This window comes from Haliaeetus albicilla, chromosome 19, assembly GCF_947461875.1.
Source record: "Haliaeetus albicilla chromosome 19, bHalAlb1.1, whole genome shotgun sequence".
Lineage (NCBI taxonomy): Eukaryota > Metazoa > Chordata > Aves > Accipitriformes > Accipitridae > Haliaeetus > Haliaeetus albicilla.
This window is the reverse complement of record NC_091501.1, coordinates 6,390,740-6,405,084: the sequence shown is the minus strand read 5'-3', so window position 1 is coordinate 6,405,084 and position 14,345 is coordinate 6,390,740. Positions and strand designations below refer to the sequence as shown.

Below are 14,345 nucleotides of genomic sequence, written 5' to 3'. Positions count from 1 at the left end.
CTACCCACACTGATTTTAAATGTTCTCTGGTTACAGAAGTGAATCTAAAGGGTTTTATCTGAAGGAAATTTATCTGAGAGTCAGTAGTTTTCTGGATCAGATAAAACATAGAAGGGAGTTGTATAAATATGGATAAGTTTTATACTTGCACCTGAACTCACCAGGTGATTAACTAAGGCTTTGGCAGCTTACTGTCTTTAGACCCTAGTTCCAGAAAATATGCTAAAATCCACAATTTGTGCATGTCTAATTTTTCTCTCCCCTCTCCCATCCTTCTGATTTAGTCCCACTGTGAATGCAAGGAGCATTACACAAACTTCATACCTGGGAAAGGATGCAGCATGACGGACATCTGTGAAACAAACAACACGTGCCATAAAAAAGCTAAATGCTCAATGGTTGCACCAGGACAGATTACGTGAGTCTTTTTGCTTATTAAAGCTTTCGCCCAGTTTCTTCCTCCTCCGCCTAGTAAACAAGCCGCTAAAACAAATCCAGTGGATAAACACCTCCTGAAGTTATCATTAATGGTTTCCTTACCAAGGACAAATTACAAGATTTAATGGAGTTAGGGTCAACCAATTAGCATAGTGTTTGATTTCATCAGTCCAACTGCTAATACCTACTAAGTTTTATTTTTATAGCACTCAGAGGTCATTTCTACACTAGTAAATAAAAAGGACCAAGACCTCTTCTGTTCCTCAGGGCAAGCAGCATGGTCTGGCTCACAGCTAGAGTCTCTTCTTCTTCCAAAACAGAGTAACTGCTTCTTGGCAGAGGTCCCTGGCACATGCTAACCCTTCAACTGTGCCTGGGCACTGCCAGGGAAAACGCTACTTGGTGTGGGCCAGAAACATGCCAGGCAGCATGCTAAAAATTAATCGGCATTAATTGTCATGGGACAGCACTGGAGCCCTGGCTCTTTTTACTATACTAGTATGAGGGAATCTGACCCCCATGCTTTGAAAGCAACACCAACCTCGGCAGATTGCTCAAAGCCTTGAGACAAGCACGTGGGAAACTACAAAACCTCTGGCAGAGTTTGTTTTCCTGTACAGAAATCTGCTACACAGATGTTAGGAGGAAGGTCGGTTTTAACACTAAACTTAACAAAGCTACCTTAAACCAAACAATTTGGATCACATGTTTCCATAGCCCAGTGATGGCTAGTACCAGGTTTAAAGAGGTGTCCCTGAAATGTCAGTTTTCAGGAGCTGAGAGTTTAAATATGAAAGACAAGACAGGCCATTAGTTCTAAGTTGGGGACAAGTTATTTATCATACAGATCTATATAGACAGAAAGCATTCACTCAGGAGAGTATTCTTATTGCCAGTTCTTGCTTCATCATGCAGTTTTCTCTTACAGTGTAATATCAACATCATTTTTGTGTAAGCTATTGTGCATTTCAAACAAGTTTATCTAGAATATCCCCTAGTTCATTTCTAGAGCATACTATACTACTCAAACTGCACTTAGTATATACTTATACTATACTTAGTATAGTATACTACTATACTGCACAACATGAGTTGAAAATTACAATAAAATCCCACATCACATAAATCAGGACCTTTCCTACTTCATTATTGTTGCACTGTTGCAACTCAATTTTCAACAGCTGAGGAAGTTTTGAGAATTTCAGAATGAGAAAATTAAAAATTTATGACTGGGGGGAGGAAACAAGCAATCCAAATGCTTTGCACATCATTCAGTGACTTTTAATGGCAAAAACAAATACAGAAGAAAGGAGTGGGATTCAAATCAAACTAAATCTATTTGGCAAAAAATTGAAACTATACTGATTAGTTTCCAGGTAAGGAAAATCCATTTATGAAAAAATACTTTGCAGAGAAAAACATTGATAGGTAAATGTGAGCACAATAAATTGTTTCTGCTAAGTGACAGACACTGTATCTTGGCTGCATCCCAGATTTTAAATGTATTTGGGAGGGCTTGATTTGGTGGGGTTTTTTACTTCTTCTAAAACACAAAGCTGTAACAGGGGCCACAAACCTGCATTGCTTCCTTCCTTTTGTTTTTGGTTTTGTTTTTATTAAAGGCACAGTTATGCTGTTAGTTTCCCCCATATAGAGTCACTTCTACTTTCTCCAGAATCAAATGCTTTGTACAGGAATAAATCTTTTGTACAGACAAAGATGTAGAAAAGACAAACGTTTAGTTTGTGAAGATAATGACCTCCTGGAAAATCAAGATTGTCTCTGTTTTCTGTTCCCATATAGATCTTTCCTGAGTGATTGCTGACACTTTCCATGGTGTTGCTTCAGCACAGTAATTATGTTCAGCCTTGCCCAGAAGCTATGAAGCTCCAACTGGTGCAGAATTACACTGAATATTAGACCATAACCTCTTTGGTTTCTGAGCAGAACTAGCTTTCCCTCAGCTAAACTCAATTATTTTCTTTTTTAATCTCACTCTTATTTTTACTCTGACTGTGTCTTCAATGTAGGCATTAGTAGCTTCGTAAACCAAAACTCTGTTATACAAGTTTCAGGCAAAATGGAGACAGAAAGCTGATCTCCCCTTTTCTATAGAGATACAGTGCTTTTCCCCCTCCTGGGTAAGCTGAAGTAGTAACAGGTCCCATCTTTTTCAGTCCTGCCTATACTGTCCATGCAGCATATCATGAAAACAGCAAACAACTAAGTTTAAATAGTCCAGCAGGGTTTGTTGTAAAGCTGTTGCTCTTTAAAGGCACCCAGCCTGTACAGTACACAGTGCATTCAAAGCAAAACCTATAGAGCCATATGCAGTATGAGCTGCAAACCAGATCCTCCAGACAAAGCTAAGACAAAACTAATCTAGTCAGTCACCCAGCTGGTCCTTCCCGAGCCCGGCCACACGGAGTAAATTACTCCATCGGAAAGGGTGAGGGGACAAACAGGTTGAAGGGTACAATCCCATGCAAGAGGTGCTAATCTATAATTGCTAAATGCTTTCCTTTGACAGTCAGATTCAAACTTTGTTACTGGATACCCACTCAGTTATAAGCAATATTGTCCTCAGAAAAGAAGTTTCAAACTACGTAGGTATTTCTGCAGTTCACTGTGCCCCTGGAAACGATAGCCAAAAAAAATTCCTACGTTAACCACCAGCTGAGGTGGTTTATTTTGAAACCTTGATCTGATTTGTGCAATATTTCAAGGGTAGTTTCTTTTTTCTACTAAACTATTCCTCAGCTCCTTTGAAGCCTCAGGTTTTTTCTTCTCTGCTCAGAAGTGAAGGGAGCGAGGTAGATCAATACAGCAATATTTACCCCATCAGATGAAAGGGGTCAGCTCCCAAGGAGGAGCTGCTCCTCTCTCCCAGCCCTAAACCCTTCATCTGGGCTCCACAGTCATACCCTCTGCCCAAGAGATCGCCTTAAAAAGAAGAAGGCTTACCATCAGAATCACATCCTAAAAATTTAAGATGCTTTTAGACTGCTATTTTTACCCAGGACTGGAAGGAGTCAAAGCTTGAGCCTCTTGGCCAAAATCCCAGCACCCCTCTGAGTCTATATGTAGCCCCTCAGACTGCAGGGACTGTGGGGATTTTCAAATATTGCTATCACCAGAGAAACAGCTATGGTAGAGACCGTACGTGGGGAACAGGAGATGATTTGGCATCAGGTTGATACTACTGTGGGGTGTGAGTGGCAGATGTGTGTTTGTAACAACCAGCACATGCAAACTGTTAGGTCATTAGTTATATAAAGAACATCTTTTGCTTGCGTAATGTTCCTTCCCTAATGATGCCTTTATAAAAAATATCCAGAGAGATGAATCATTATGGATAGGGCTTCATACAAATACTGAACATGCTGCAGACTTAATTAGGAAAGGCACTATTAAAAGCCAATGTTTGGCAACACATATGATATAGTTGCTTAGCCTCCTAAACATAGTTAGGGCTTCTTTCTGTGCGTGCTACATGTTGACAAGCACCTGCTTTAATTTTAGCACTGAAAATGAGTAAATCACTGCACTGACACCACCAGCCAGTCTCCCAAGCGCAGCCAAGCAGGGGCTGATTTTCTGAAGACTGCAACAGAAAGACCCGAGATTGGCAAAACCAGCAGGCATCGATGGCCCCTCACGTTGAGGCAGCCTTGAAGAGCCCAGATGTTTTAGAAAGTACTAACCACCTCTCCCGGTGAACAGTCAGGCTGACACAAGGTCAAGGCATACACAAGTCCTAGCTGCTCTTTGAAACGCACAACCATTTGTACCCGTCAGCACCTAAGAGCAAGCATGTGTCAATCACACTGACAACCAACAATTTCTTCCCCACCTCTCTTGTGATGCTGAGGTCTTTCGTGACAATAAGATTCCATTTTCATGAGGCTCGTTCCCCCCCCTCATAGGACAGAAAATGTCAGACTGACACTTGTGCTGATTCTTCCATGAATTTCCTTTAGATTTTGCATTGGCTGCAATGCGCTAATTCAAATGCAGCCCATCCCAAGGCAGTGAGGATATTGAGCCCATCTCAAGGCATTCCCTGCCCCTTTCACAGGCACCACGACCTGAGTCTGGTTTGGACATACGTAGGACTGGGTCAACCGTACATCACTGACACCTCTTACAGGCTGGAGTCCCCAGGGGACAGCCAGGGTATTGCAGGTGAAATGCTATTTCCAGTACAGAGACAGCAACAGCATAAAGCATACATCTGAAAAAGCATGAGATTTCGTGCTTCAGCAGCTTCAGAAAAAAAATAGCGTTAGGTACAAGCACCATTGCCCAAAATGGTTGCGTTACTTAAAGGGTAGGGTAACAAACAACGACTTTGTTGAAAGGACTGACACCCCTGCCTGCCTTTTCCTACCAATCCCATACAACTATCACAACTATTGATGAGCTGCCATCACCCCCTTCATACATAACTACCATTAATCCTGCCAAGTCCCACGTAGTGAGTGGGGGCTTCACACAACCACCTCCCCACTGCAAGGGTGGCACCCCGCACATTGATGCCGTAGCCTCTCCTTGCCCACAGGCAGGCGGGTTCAGTGGCTTTTTGGGCTCCAGCAACCACAATATTTGGGGACCAGAGGCTGCACGGCAGCCAGGGGTGTTGCATAGCCCCCGGCTGACAGAAGGACATCACGTCAGGCAAGCAGCCACCAGGCTGCCCTACACACCAACGTACTTCACAGCATACAGAAGCAAAGATTAAACTAAAATGCACTGGTGCCTCCTGAAAATGCCTTCAGAGAAGCAATAGGTAACACCTAGCGCAGGTTTAGCAAGAGGCTCGATGACGCCACGGGGCATCGGCGCGCAGCTAAAACGATGATCCCTTCCCAGGTGTACGTGCCAGGGGGGCTCCGTGGGGAACGGGTTTGTGTGCTACGGAAACATCGCGGAGCGCCTCCGAGACCTGAACGCAGAAGTGGGAGGACGGTGGCAAGGCAAGCTGACCTCCGCCTTATCGCTCGTGGGTAAGTGACCACACGCAAGCAGGGTCAGGTCCTGCTGGGTGGGTTGATCCTGCCCCGTCTTCCCCCAGCGCTCCCTGCCGCGGGAATGGGCCGCTAACAGCATGGCACAGCACACACGCTACCCGCCGCAGACTGCCTCTAACCGCCTGAAGCTGCCTTTGCTCAGCATGCCGCACAATCCGCAAGGATTTCCAAGCAGAAGCGCTAAACACACTCCTACAACCCCTCTCACATCATTTGGTGTCACCAGTGGGGTTTGCCCCATAGTGGGATAAGTGGGATCATTCCACTTCTCCCTCCCTGCCCCCATGGATTTGGATAATTGAGATTTGATCTAGAATGATGCACAGAAGTCCACCGAAAACATCAGGATTCCCAGCTGGGTCTCTTTTCCCCAGTCCCCAGCCAGCAGCAGTGGCCGTGCTTTCACCAGGAATGAGGAGAGAGGCAAGGGGAAGAGACTAATCCCATCCACGGCCTCCATCACCCTCAGGACCCCCCACCAGGGCACCTCGGCCATAGTTGGGGTTCTCCACATTTCTAAACTGTCTGCAGAGGTGAGCTGGAGCCCCTGGCAGGGCTCACAGCTTCCAGCCTTGCGTAGTTATTGCAGTCACCTTGTGAAGAGAATAGCACAACCATTTTCATCATCCTCTGTTACATGGCCAGCTATTTGAGCTATAAACAAACACTACTAGAATCAAGCTGGATCTTTCAGTTGGATTTATAAATATGAAAAATTTCCTCCTGTTTAATATAATTTGTTCAGTCATTTTCACTGACCACAGCAATTAAAATAAAGATCCTAAATTCCTGACCAGAATGGAATAAGAATACCCCATAACCGGCCAAGGACAAAACCTGGCAGTGACCTTCATATTCAGCACTGGAGACTGAAATCCCCAGCACAGTCTGAAAAGTACCCAATGTGCTGAGCTCCACCATTTGTTAATAACAATCCAGATTTTATGTTCTTTGGTTAAGTTTTGGACATAAACGTGCCACTTGATTTACTAGTTAGAAGCTACAAAGACACATTAACCACACAGGCTATCTTACAGTACATTCACTCCACGTTAATGTCTTCAAAAGCTAAGAACATACATCAGAATACTCCACATTGGTTTGTAAGACAGCATATTAATTTTGAGATATATTCTCTGGTACAACATACGTATAATGACCGTAAAGATTTTTTCAGTTCTGATTTTAAACTTCTGGAAAAAGACCTGAATATAAGAAATATTTAATGCCTTCAGCTGCAGAATCAGTGGTCTCATCCTGCTGTCTTAGAAACAGAAATACCACCTGGGTAGCAAATGAACTTTAACTTTCAGTGCATCAGCTTTTATTACCAGCTATGTATTTGCTGATACTTGCACTACCAGCAGGTTATCAGCAGCATATCCCTCACCCCATGAAGACTGAATTGATTTAAAGCAGAGGGCTATCTTCCTGTAAAGACACATCTCCAAAGAAACGGTACTTTCACGTCCATCACCCTGGTCTGCGTGCCATGGAATCCGGGGTGCCAGAAGCATTCTGAATGTTTTGCCTCATCCTGTGTCAAATATGCAGCAGCACCTGGATTTCACATCTCATCTCTGCCTCTCATCTTTCAACAACTTGCAGTTTAGAATCCTAAATTAACATTTAATAATCACAGAGAGTGTTCTTTCTTATTCTGCCTTTGCATACCTGGCACAGATCACACAGTCCCTTCCTCCAATGAGCTTTTCAATACACATTTAAACTTTTTTTCCCCCCACCTCTCTCCTTATAAGAAAACGTCTATGAATGGCCACTGAGTACTCTGGGACCATTTACCATGCTTGTACCAACAAACAAGGGGCTCAAAGGTACAAATGTAAGTAAACAACAGAGAGGGTTTTAAATTGGGGGGATTTAGCTCCTTTAGAAATCTCTGTGTTAAAAGTGTTTTGATACAACAGATTCAGAAGAACTTTTTGCTCTAGTACACTTCTGGATACATTTCAATCTAGGGGCCAGAGATTGTGTTCTTCCTACTTGAAAGAAAACCAAAACAATTTGGTGAGTCAGGGTAGAATGCAACCATGCTTCTAGTAAGTTTTGGATTATCTTACATGGCTATACTTGAGGTTTTTTCTCTTGGTTGAGACAGGGTCTGAATTAAAATCCAAATTTTCAGCAGGGAAGCCTACAGGTTGCCTTTTATGTAAGGGTGATTAAAAAAATACTGGTTTTAGTTTAAAGAAAAAAAAAATGACCTGATATGCAATTGGTCAGCACCCAGTACCTTCCCCTGAAGTCAGGACAACTCTAGAGGCACTTACTGCTCATGCAGGGACATAAGGGTATTTTCTGACCTGAACTGAAACCAAGAGACACATCCATTTCGTTCAGACCCTATCACCTCACTTCAGAAAAAAATGTGTCATTTCAGAATGTAACAGCTGGAGGGAAAAAAAAGCATTCACCATGAGATTATATTTAGATGAAGCCTGTATTGAAATAAATCTCTGTTCTTCTGCTCTTCTAGATAAAGGATCTTCTGAATAATAAACAGAAAGCACAGTACTTTGTGAAACTCCATGTAATTGCTGGTCAGTTGAATACCAGTAGCTTGAATAATACTAATGTAATATATACTTTGACCGGCAAATCAGGAGAGATATCAAAGGGAGAAAAGGTAAGTAGCCCTCCAGCCTACTTCAGCAAGAATACTAACTCTCTGTTCACTCAACAAGCAGTATGAAAGGTCGTTCTGCAGCGAGACACCAGGTTGCAGACAGCTGCTGGATTATGAAAACCCACAGCTGTGGCCATGCATTACAAGGAGTTCAAGTGAAACTTGAAACCTCACCAGCATCAAAGTTCCCACTAAAATCAGTGAAAACAAAAATTACTTTTAGAGATGCATCACCGCTGCGTGACACAGCAGTCTAACACAGACCGCTCTAAAAATGTTTGCTAAAATTAAGTTATCTTAAATCTGCAGCCATGACCAAAAGAGCTGGGGGGGGGCATTAAGAGAGCCTAGCTGAAGGAAGAGGGGGCATGGGGAGGGTAAAGCCCAGAGCTTAGACTGGAAACCTGTGTGTACTGCTCACACAGAGCAAACACCGACTGCACTGCAGATCCCACCTCCCCCTGAGCATCAGCATCCTTTGAATGATGCAGCAAATAATAGAATTTTTCAGCATAAATAAAATGCACATGGCAATTTATCATGAAAAATATGGAGTTCGTCACTAGCCCAGCTTATTTGATGTCAGTAAACATCAGGGTAGTCTGATCCCACAGTTTAAAAAATTTGTTCTCTACAGCTGTTATACTAGATTTTATAATCTAGAATTATTGTTCGTTGTCCATTAAATGTCTCTTAATGACTTGGGCCTACGTGAAGGCTGAAATTCAAGTACTTCTCATGTTTTGCAGTAGATCAGTGGCATCTGAGAAAAGAGATTTATTTTATTTCTTTAACGAGTACGCACTCCATTTGTAACAGGAAAATATCATTGCTGTCTGAAGCCTGTTAGTTTCCTGCAGGCTTCAGTACAGTGCAGCATCAGCAACATTTTTTTGTTTTAAATATACATGTAATATAAGGAAATGGGTTGTAGTCCCTTACCATTAAGGGAGTTGACCCTTTCGGTACAATCACATTTTAAATCGTTTCCTGGCAGGCTTTTACTACTAGCAGTCATCAGAGCTCTTCTGGGTAAACTGCTCTCCCCATAGGGTCTGTCCCTGCTTCTCTTCTGAAATTTGCTGCCCTGGAACAAAATAACATGGTCTTGATCCAAAGTCAAAGGAATTTTTTCCATTTCCTTGATAAGCATTGGAAGCAACCTTTAGCCTCCCTAGATTTAAATGGCCCAGGTGTTGGCGATGGAAAGGGATGTTAGACTTTTTCAGTAGGCATACTCACTCTGTTGTCATTCCGTAATAAAGAACTGACTATCTGTTGCCTGGCTTCTTTCAGGATAATCAATTAAGAATTAGAATCCAAGGAGGAAGGAGTAAAGGAAAACTTTTGCAGGGAAATATTATTGCTTCCAATGGGATTTTGCACATTATTGACAAAGCCATGGACAACGTGGAGCCAACATTTGAAAGCAGCAAAGAGGTGAGCTGTAAGCTATATACATGCAGTGTCAGACTCTTTTAAAATAGTTTTGCATTAATTGAATGCAAAGGAGGATGACTGACAGCAGCTAGACAAACTCTCCTGAGCCATTGTCCATCAACTCAGAGAAGCAACATTCAAAGTGAAAGGTAATGACACAGTTTCCACAGCAAACAGACATTTGCTCTTCTGCCAAGCTGCTCTGTGGAGGATTTGGTCGTACTCACTCCATTTGAGTGGTTCTTTGGGAAACTGGCAGTCATGATCAATGCCTCTCACTGAATTCCAGAAAAACATACTAAAATGGAGGGACATCTGGACAGATATCAGGCAAGACCTGTATTCAAAGCAGCAATCCGCGCCCCCAAAAGATTAATATTATAAAAACTGATAATTTTGGATGTTTTGTGGGTTTTGGCGCCCTGCTTAGGGTAACTCCTTGAGACTTCACTTCTTTGTATGGTGTTTTTGCAAATATTTTATTTCTCTGCCCTTTCTCATTAGGAATGGAGTGATAATAACGCTTTCCTCATACATACACTGTATGTTCTGTGACTACATAGTATTTCAGGACAATGACAAACTAACTATAAGCCAGTACAGCACCAGGACAAGAGTACTACCATCTCAGCCATTTCCAGACACCACCAGCCACCCAAACAATAAGGAAACCCAAATGTATTCAATCTGTAATAACCGAGAGTCATATAGTAATTCAAAAAGTGTCTTATAAGAAATGGCTTTTATCCCATGTTCCCAACTAAAATAAGTCTTACTTTCATCTTATTTCAGGAAACCATAATGTCAGTCCTTCAAGATAATAGAAGATACAGCCAATTTACATCTCTGATAGAGGTAAGAATCCAGAAAAGCAATTCCATAAAGCTATTTTCACATGTTCTTCAATATTAATATGTAATTTCACTTTTATTTTTAAACCAAAACAGAAAACTGGCCTGGGAATGGATTTACAGCAGGACCACAGGTCTTACACAGTCTTTGTTCCAAGTAATGAGGCTTTGAGTAATATGAAAGCTGAGGCTCTGGATTACCTGCTTTCTGCAGAGGTACAGTCTTTCTATAACACAAATCTTTCTCAGATAGTAGATATATATGTAAATATATAGCAGATGCATACATACATTGTCCAGTGTTCATCTAAGCTAAGCCCCTATGATAAGGGTTAAGCCATCTCTAAAATTAAAGATCAAGATGACACCTAGAAAGGAACAGGATTTGGGGTCTCGCGTCATATAAAAGGATGACAATCCCCCTACACCAGGCCATGCAGGTTCCTTGCTCTTGCCCGGACAGCACAGCCCAGACAGCCACATGGCAAAGCCCCAAACCCTCTCCTGGGAGATGTCACCCTTGGTGGGAACAGCCAAGGGGAGCAGATCCCAGAGTAGAGTGACTGGGAGACACTGCTGGGGGGTCCCACGAGGTGGATATTGGTACCCTGTCCCCTGGCCGCCTCCTGCCTCTCCCAACACACACGCAAGCTGTGAAAGGCCTGTGTCGAAGTAAAAGGTGATGTAGGGGTGAGGGCATGGAGTGACAGGGTGCACGTCACCAGCCGAGCACCACCACTGACCCAGAGGTTTCTGGTGCACCAGCCACTGACGCCGTTCTCATCGCCATGTCCTCTCAACAGGCCAGGTTGGGTTTGTGCGACTCGTTTTGGGCTAAAACAGCCTCTTTTCTGCTTTGGCAGGGTTCGTGGAAGTTGCTGGAGCTGGTCCGACACCACATTGTCTCCAATACTGAGGTGAGCACAGCTCCTTTAGTGACCCGGAGCGTAAGAGCATTTTCAAACCCTTTGCCACTCTGAAGGCAGAGGTTTTCCAAGAACAACCTCCGCTCAGTGCTGCCCAGCAAGGCTGCAAAGGACAGCTACGCCTCTGCCTTTACGAGTGGTAGCCACATAAAGGTCACTAACAGAGAGCACAAGCCTTTCACCTCAGTGCCACTAATCGAAATAAAACCCTGCTAGAAGGCATGGGGTAGTCCTTGAATCACAGCAAATTAAAACTTTGTTGTGCCACACTAGTGTGTTACATGCAAGTAACTATTTCCACTTTAAAATATACCTTTCGGTGATGGGAGCTTAGCCCAAGTTGGGGGGGGGGGGGGGGGGGGGTTAAAAAAAAAAAAAAAAATATATATATATATATATATATATATAGTCATCCTGATCCTGAGACCTGCTACCCTAGCCTGCTCCTGCTGTGGAGCAAGAACTACTGTCAGGGGGTACTGTCAGGTTGGCAGGGCTGCAGGAACAGGTAGGAGGAAAAGTACTTGTTGCCATTGAAACCAAGCTCTCTCTGAGCCTATTCTGCTAAGGTTAGTCTTCTGTTTATCAGAGAGAGGTGGTTTTGTCATCTTCTAAGTAAACCCCCTGGTTTTCCCTCCTTTTTCTACTGGAAACAAAAGAAAACAACCCCAGCAATACCACCAGCAGCTAAGGGTAGAGGAGGCTGATGTCCATCCCCAGCCCAGCCCCTGCTGCGGGGACGGAAGGAAGGAAGGAAGGAAGGAAGGAAATGCTCATATCCTTAGGGAAAGGCCCTGCTCGCCGCATCCAAGGTGGAGGTCGCTCCCAGCACAGGATCAGAGGGAGCAGAGCCATGAGATCCATGTGTCCCTTCACGGGGTATCAGCACCACCATTTCCACAATGGTCTAGGGATGGGAACAGGGCTAATTTTAGGGAGAGGTGATAACTTCACTAAGGCTGGTTGCTGTAATTAGGAGAAAAATTAATATCCTTTTGGGCAACAAGTTCTTCACATGCAGCAACCAGCAAGCTCCCTCAAAATTTAATCACTTCAACTTTGTTACACAAGCGGGTTAGTCAATGTGAGGCTGGCCACGTAGCTAATAGGGTGAATTTGCTCCCCCTAAAGAGAAAGGTGGTCTTTCTTGTGAAATCCATCTGGCTTTGAAAAGCATAATGATATTACATTTCTTTCAATCAATTTATATTCATTTCAGCTAGAGATTGCCAGCCTTGCCTCAATAGAGCACATCAGAAGCACAGCAAAGCAGTTCATTTACTTTAACAGGACCAGCACTGTAAGTCAAAGGCAGCTTTCACGTGTGAACAGCTCTCTCTGATCTAGGCAACTGTTTGCATGCAGGGGGAATAAAAAAGCGAGGAGGGGGGACATTAGAAGAGGAATTTTGTGCTATAATGAGGCAGAAATTTTCAACTTGCCATTCCTACCGACTGTTAGAAATTAGTATTATAAAGGATGCAGAGCAAATGACTGGTATGTACGGACAGCCTGCAGGTTCTTTTTTCTTATGAGTAGCCCCAGTCCAGGAATGATCCTCATTTATGCTCTGCCTAGTTTAAAAAAAAAATCATTTAAAATACTTTAAATCATTCATTTACATATTTTGGTTATTTTGAACACTTCTCAGTGCACAGATATTCTTTCATTCCTGTTAATGCTATAGCCTCTGATCCTGATGAACTTCATGAACACTTTTTTTAAAGGTGTTAATTTGTCGGTACTTTTGCTAAGCCAAACTTATCTGATATGTTGAACTATCTTCTGTTCTTTGCATATTTTAGGCAAATATGAACATTCTAGAAGAGAGATGCCTCTTTGAAAATTCTTGTAAAGGCAGAGCAGTTGCATAAGTAAATGCAGAAAGAATACTTTTTTTTCCCCCTCCTGTGAATTTGGATAGATCACAGATTCTGTCTCACTTTTCCCCCCCTTTGTCAGAGAGAGGACCAAAGCATGCTTATGTCCACTGAAATCAGTGCCTGGAGTAATCAGTAGTCCTCCCATTTTGGTCAGTCTTTTAGTCACCAGTTCCACAGGCTAACAGTGCAGATTAAGAGGAAAATTTTAGGTACCGTGTTGTAGACCAATATCCAAGAAAATGCACAACATATGCATGCTTCTTGCATAAAACAAGCATAATAAAAATAGATAGCAATTAAAAAGAAGTATGACTAGAAAGTCTTGAAATTAAATTATCAGCAATTGAGAAGCTATGAAAATTTTATTATAAATAATAATTTATTGCTTCATAGGGACAAGTCTTGGTGAGTGGAGAAGAAATGGAAGAAACAGATATTGCTGCAAAAAATGGTCGCATTTATACTCTTGCAGGAGTCCTTATCCCACCCACAATTGTTCCAATTCTCCCACATCGGTGTGACGAGACAAGAAGTCAAGTTGCAATGGTAAGAGAATCACGACAAACCAACAGCTCTTAACTGCTCTATGTAATGCACCCCAGCTCCCTCTTTACTGCTTTCTCTGATAAAAAGGGGGGTATTTTTGGAAATTAATATATCAATGACATACAGCCACCTGGCCAGCAGTATTGCACAAATACAAGTAATTTGCAAAGAGGGAACTCGTATGAGCACGTCCTATACCACTTTAAACACATCTAGTTCTTGCACTAGCCCTTTTAAATATGTTGTCTCTCCAGTTAAACATTTTCCTCCAGTTCCTGAATCCCACCTGTGCATACAAGTACATGGTAAGCAATGTCAAGTTCCCAGGGAAACTACTTCAGATCAGTATTTTCATTTCTACTAAATACGAAGGGAAAGGAACCAGTGAGTTAAAATGTTATAGTTAAACATAATAATTAATTTTATATTAATATATTAGAAATATGTTATTTTCAGAAGCCACAATTTCCCCTAGCCCTGCTTTCTTCCAGTTTTCTTCCAACTAGGTATTACAGAATTGTTTCATATTTCAAAGGGTGGATTTCGATATACCTTGTTCAGTTTGGTAACACAGTACAGACTTT

General features: G+C 42.5%; 1 protein-coding gene across 1 annotated transcript in view; it reads left to right on the top strand.

The window, feature by feature from the left end:
• STAB2 (stabilin 2) overlaps positions 1-14,345 on the top strand; it is an 87,747-nt gene that overhangs the window by 16,772 nt on the left and 56,630 nt on the right. The window contains exons 9-18 of the mRNA XM_069807455.1: positions 285-418; positions 5,311-5,444; positions 7,229-7,311; positions 7,966-8,115; positions 9,412-9,555; positions 10,348-10,410; positions 10,503-10,622; positions 11,270-11,323; positions 12,552-12,632; positions 13,609-13,761. Of these exons, the coding sequence (XP_069663556.1) occupies positions 285-418; positions 5,311-5,444; positions 7,229-7,311; positions 7,966-8,115; positions 9,412-9,555; positions 10,348-10,410; positions 10,503-10,622; positions 11,270-11,323; positions 12,552-12,632; positions 13,609-13,761 (1,116 nt within the window). The remainder of the gene's footprint in view (positions 1-284; positions 419-5,310; positions 5,445-7,228; positions 7,312-7,965; positions 8,116-9,411; positions 9,556-10,347; positions 10,411-10,502; positions 10,623-11,269; positions 11,324-12,551; positions 12,633-13,608; positions 13,762-14,345) is intronic.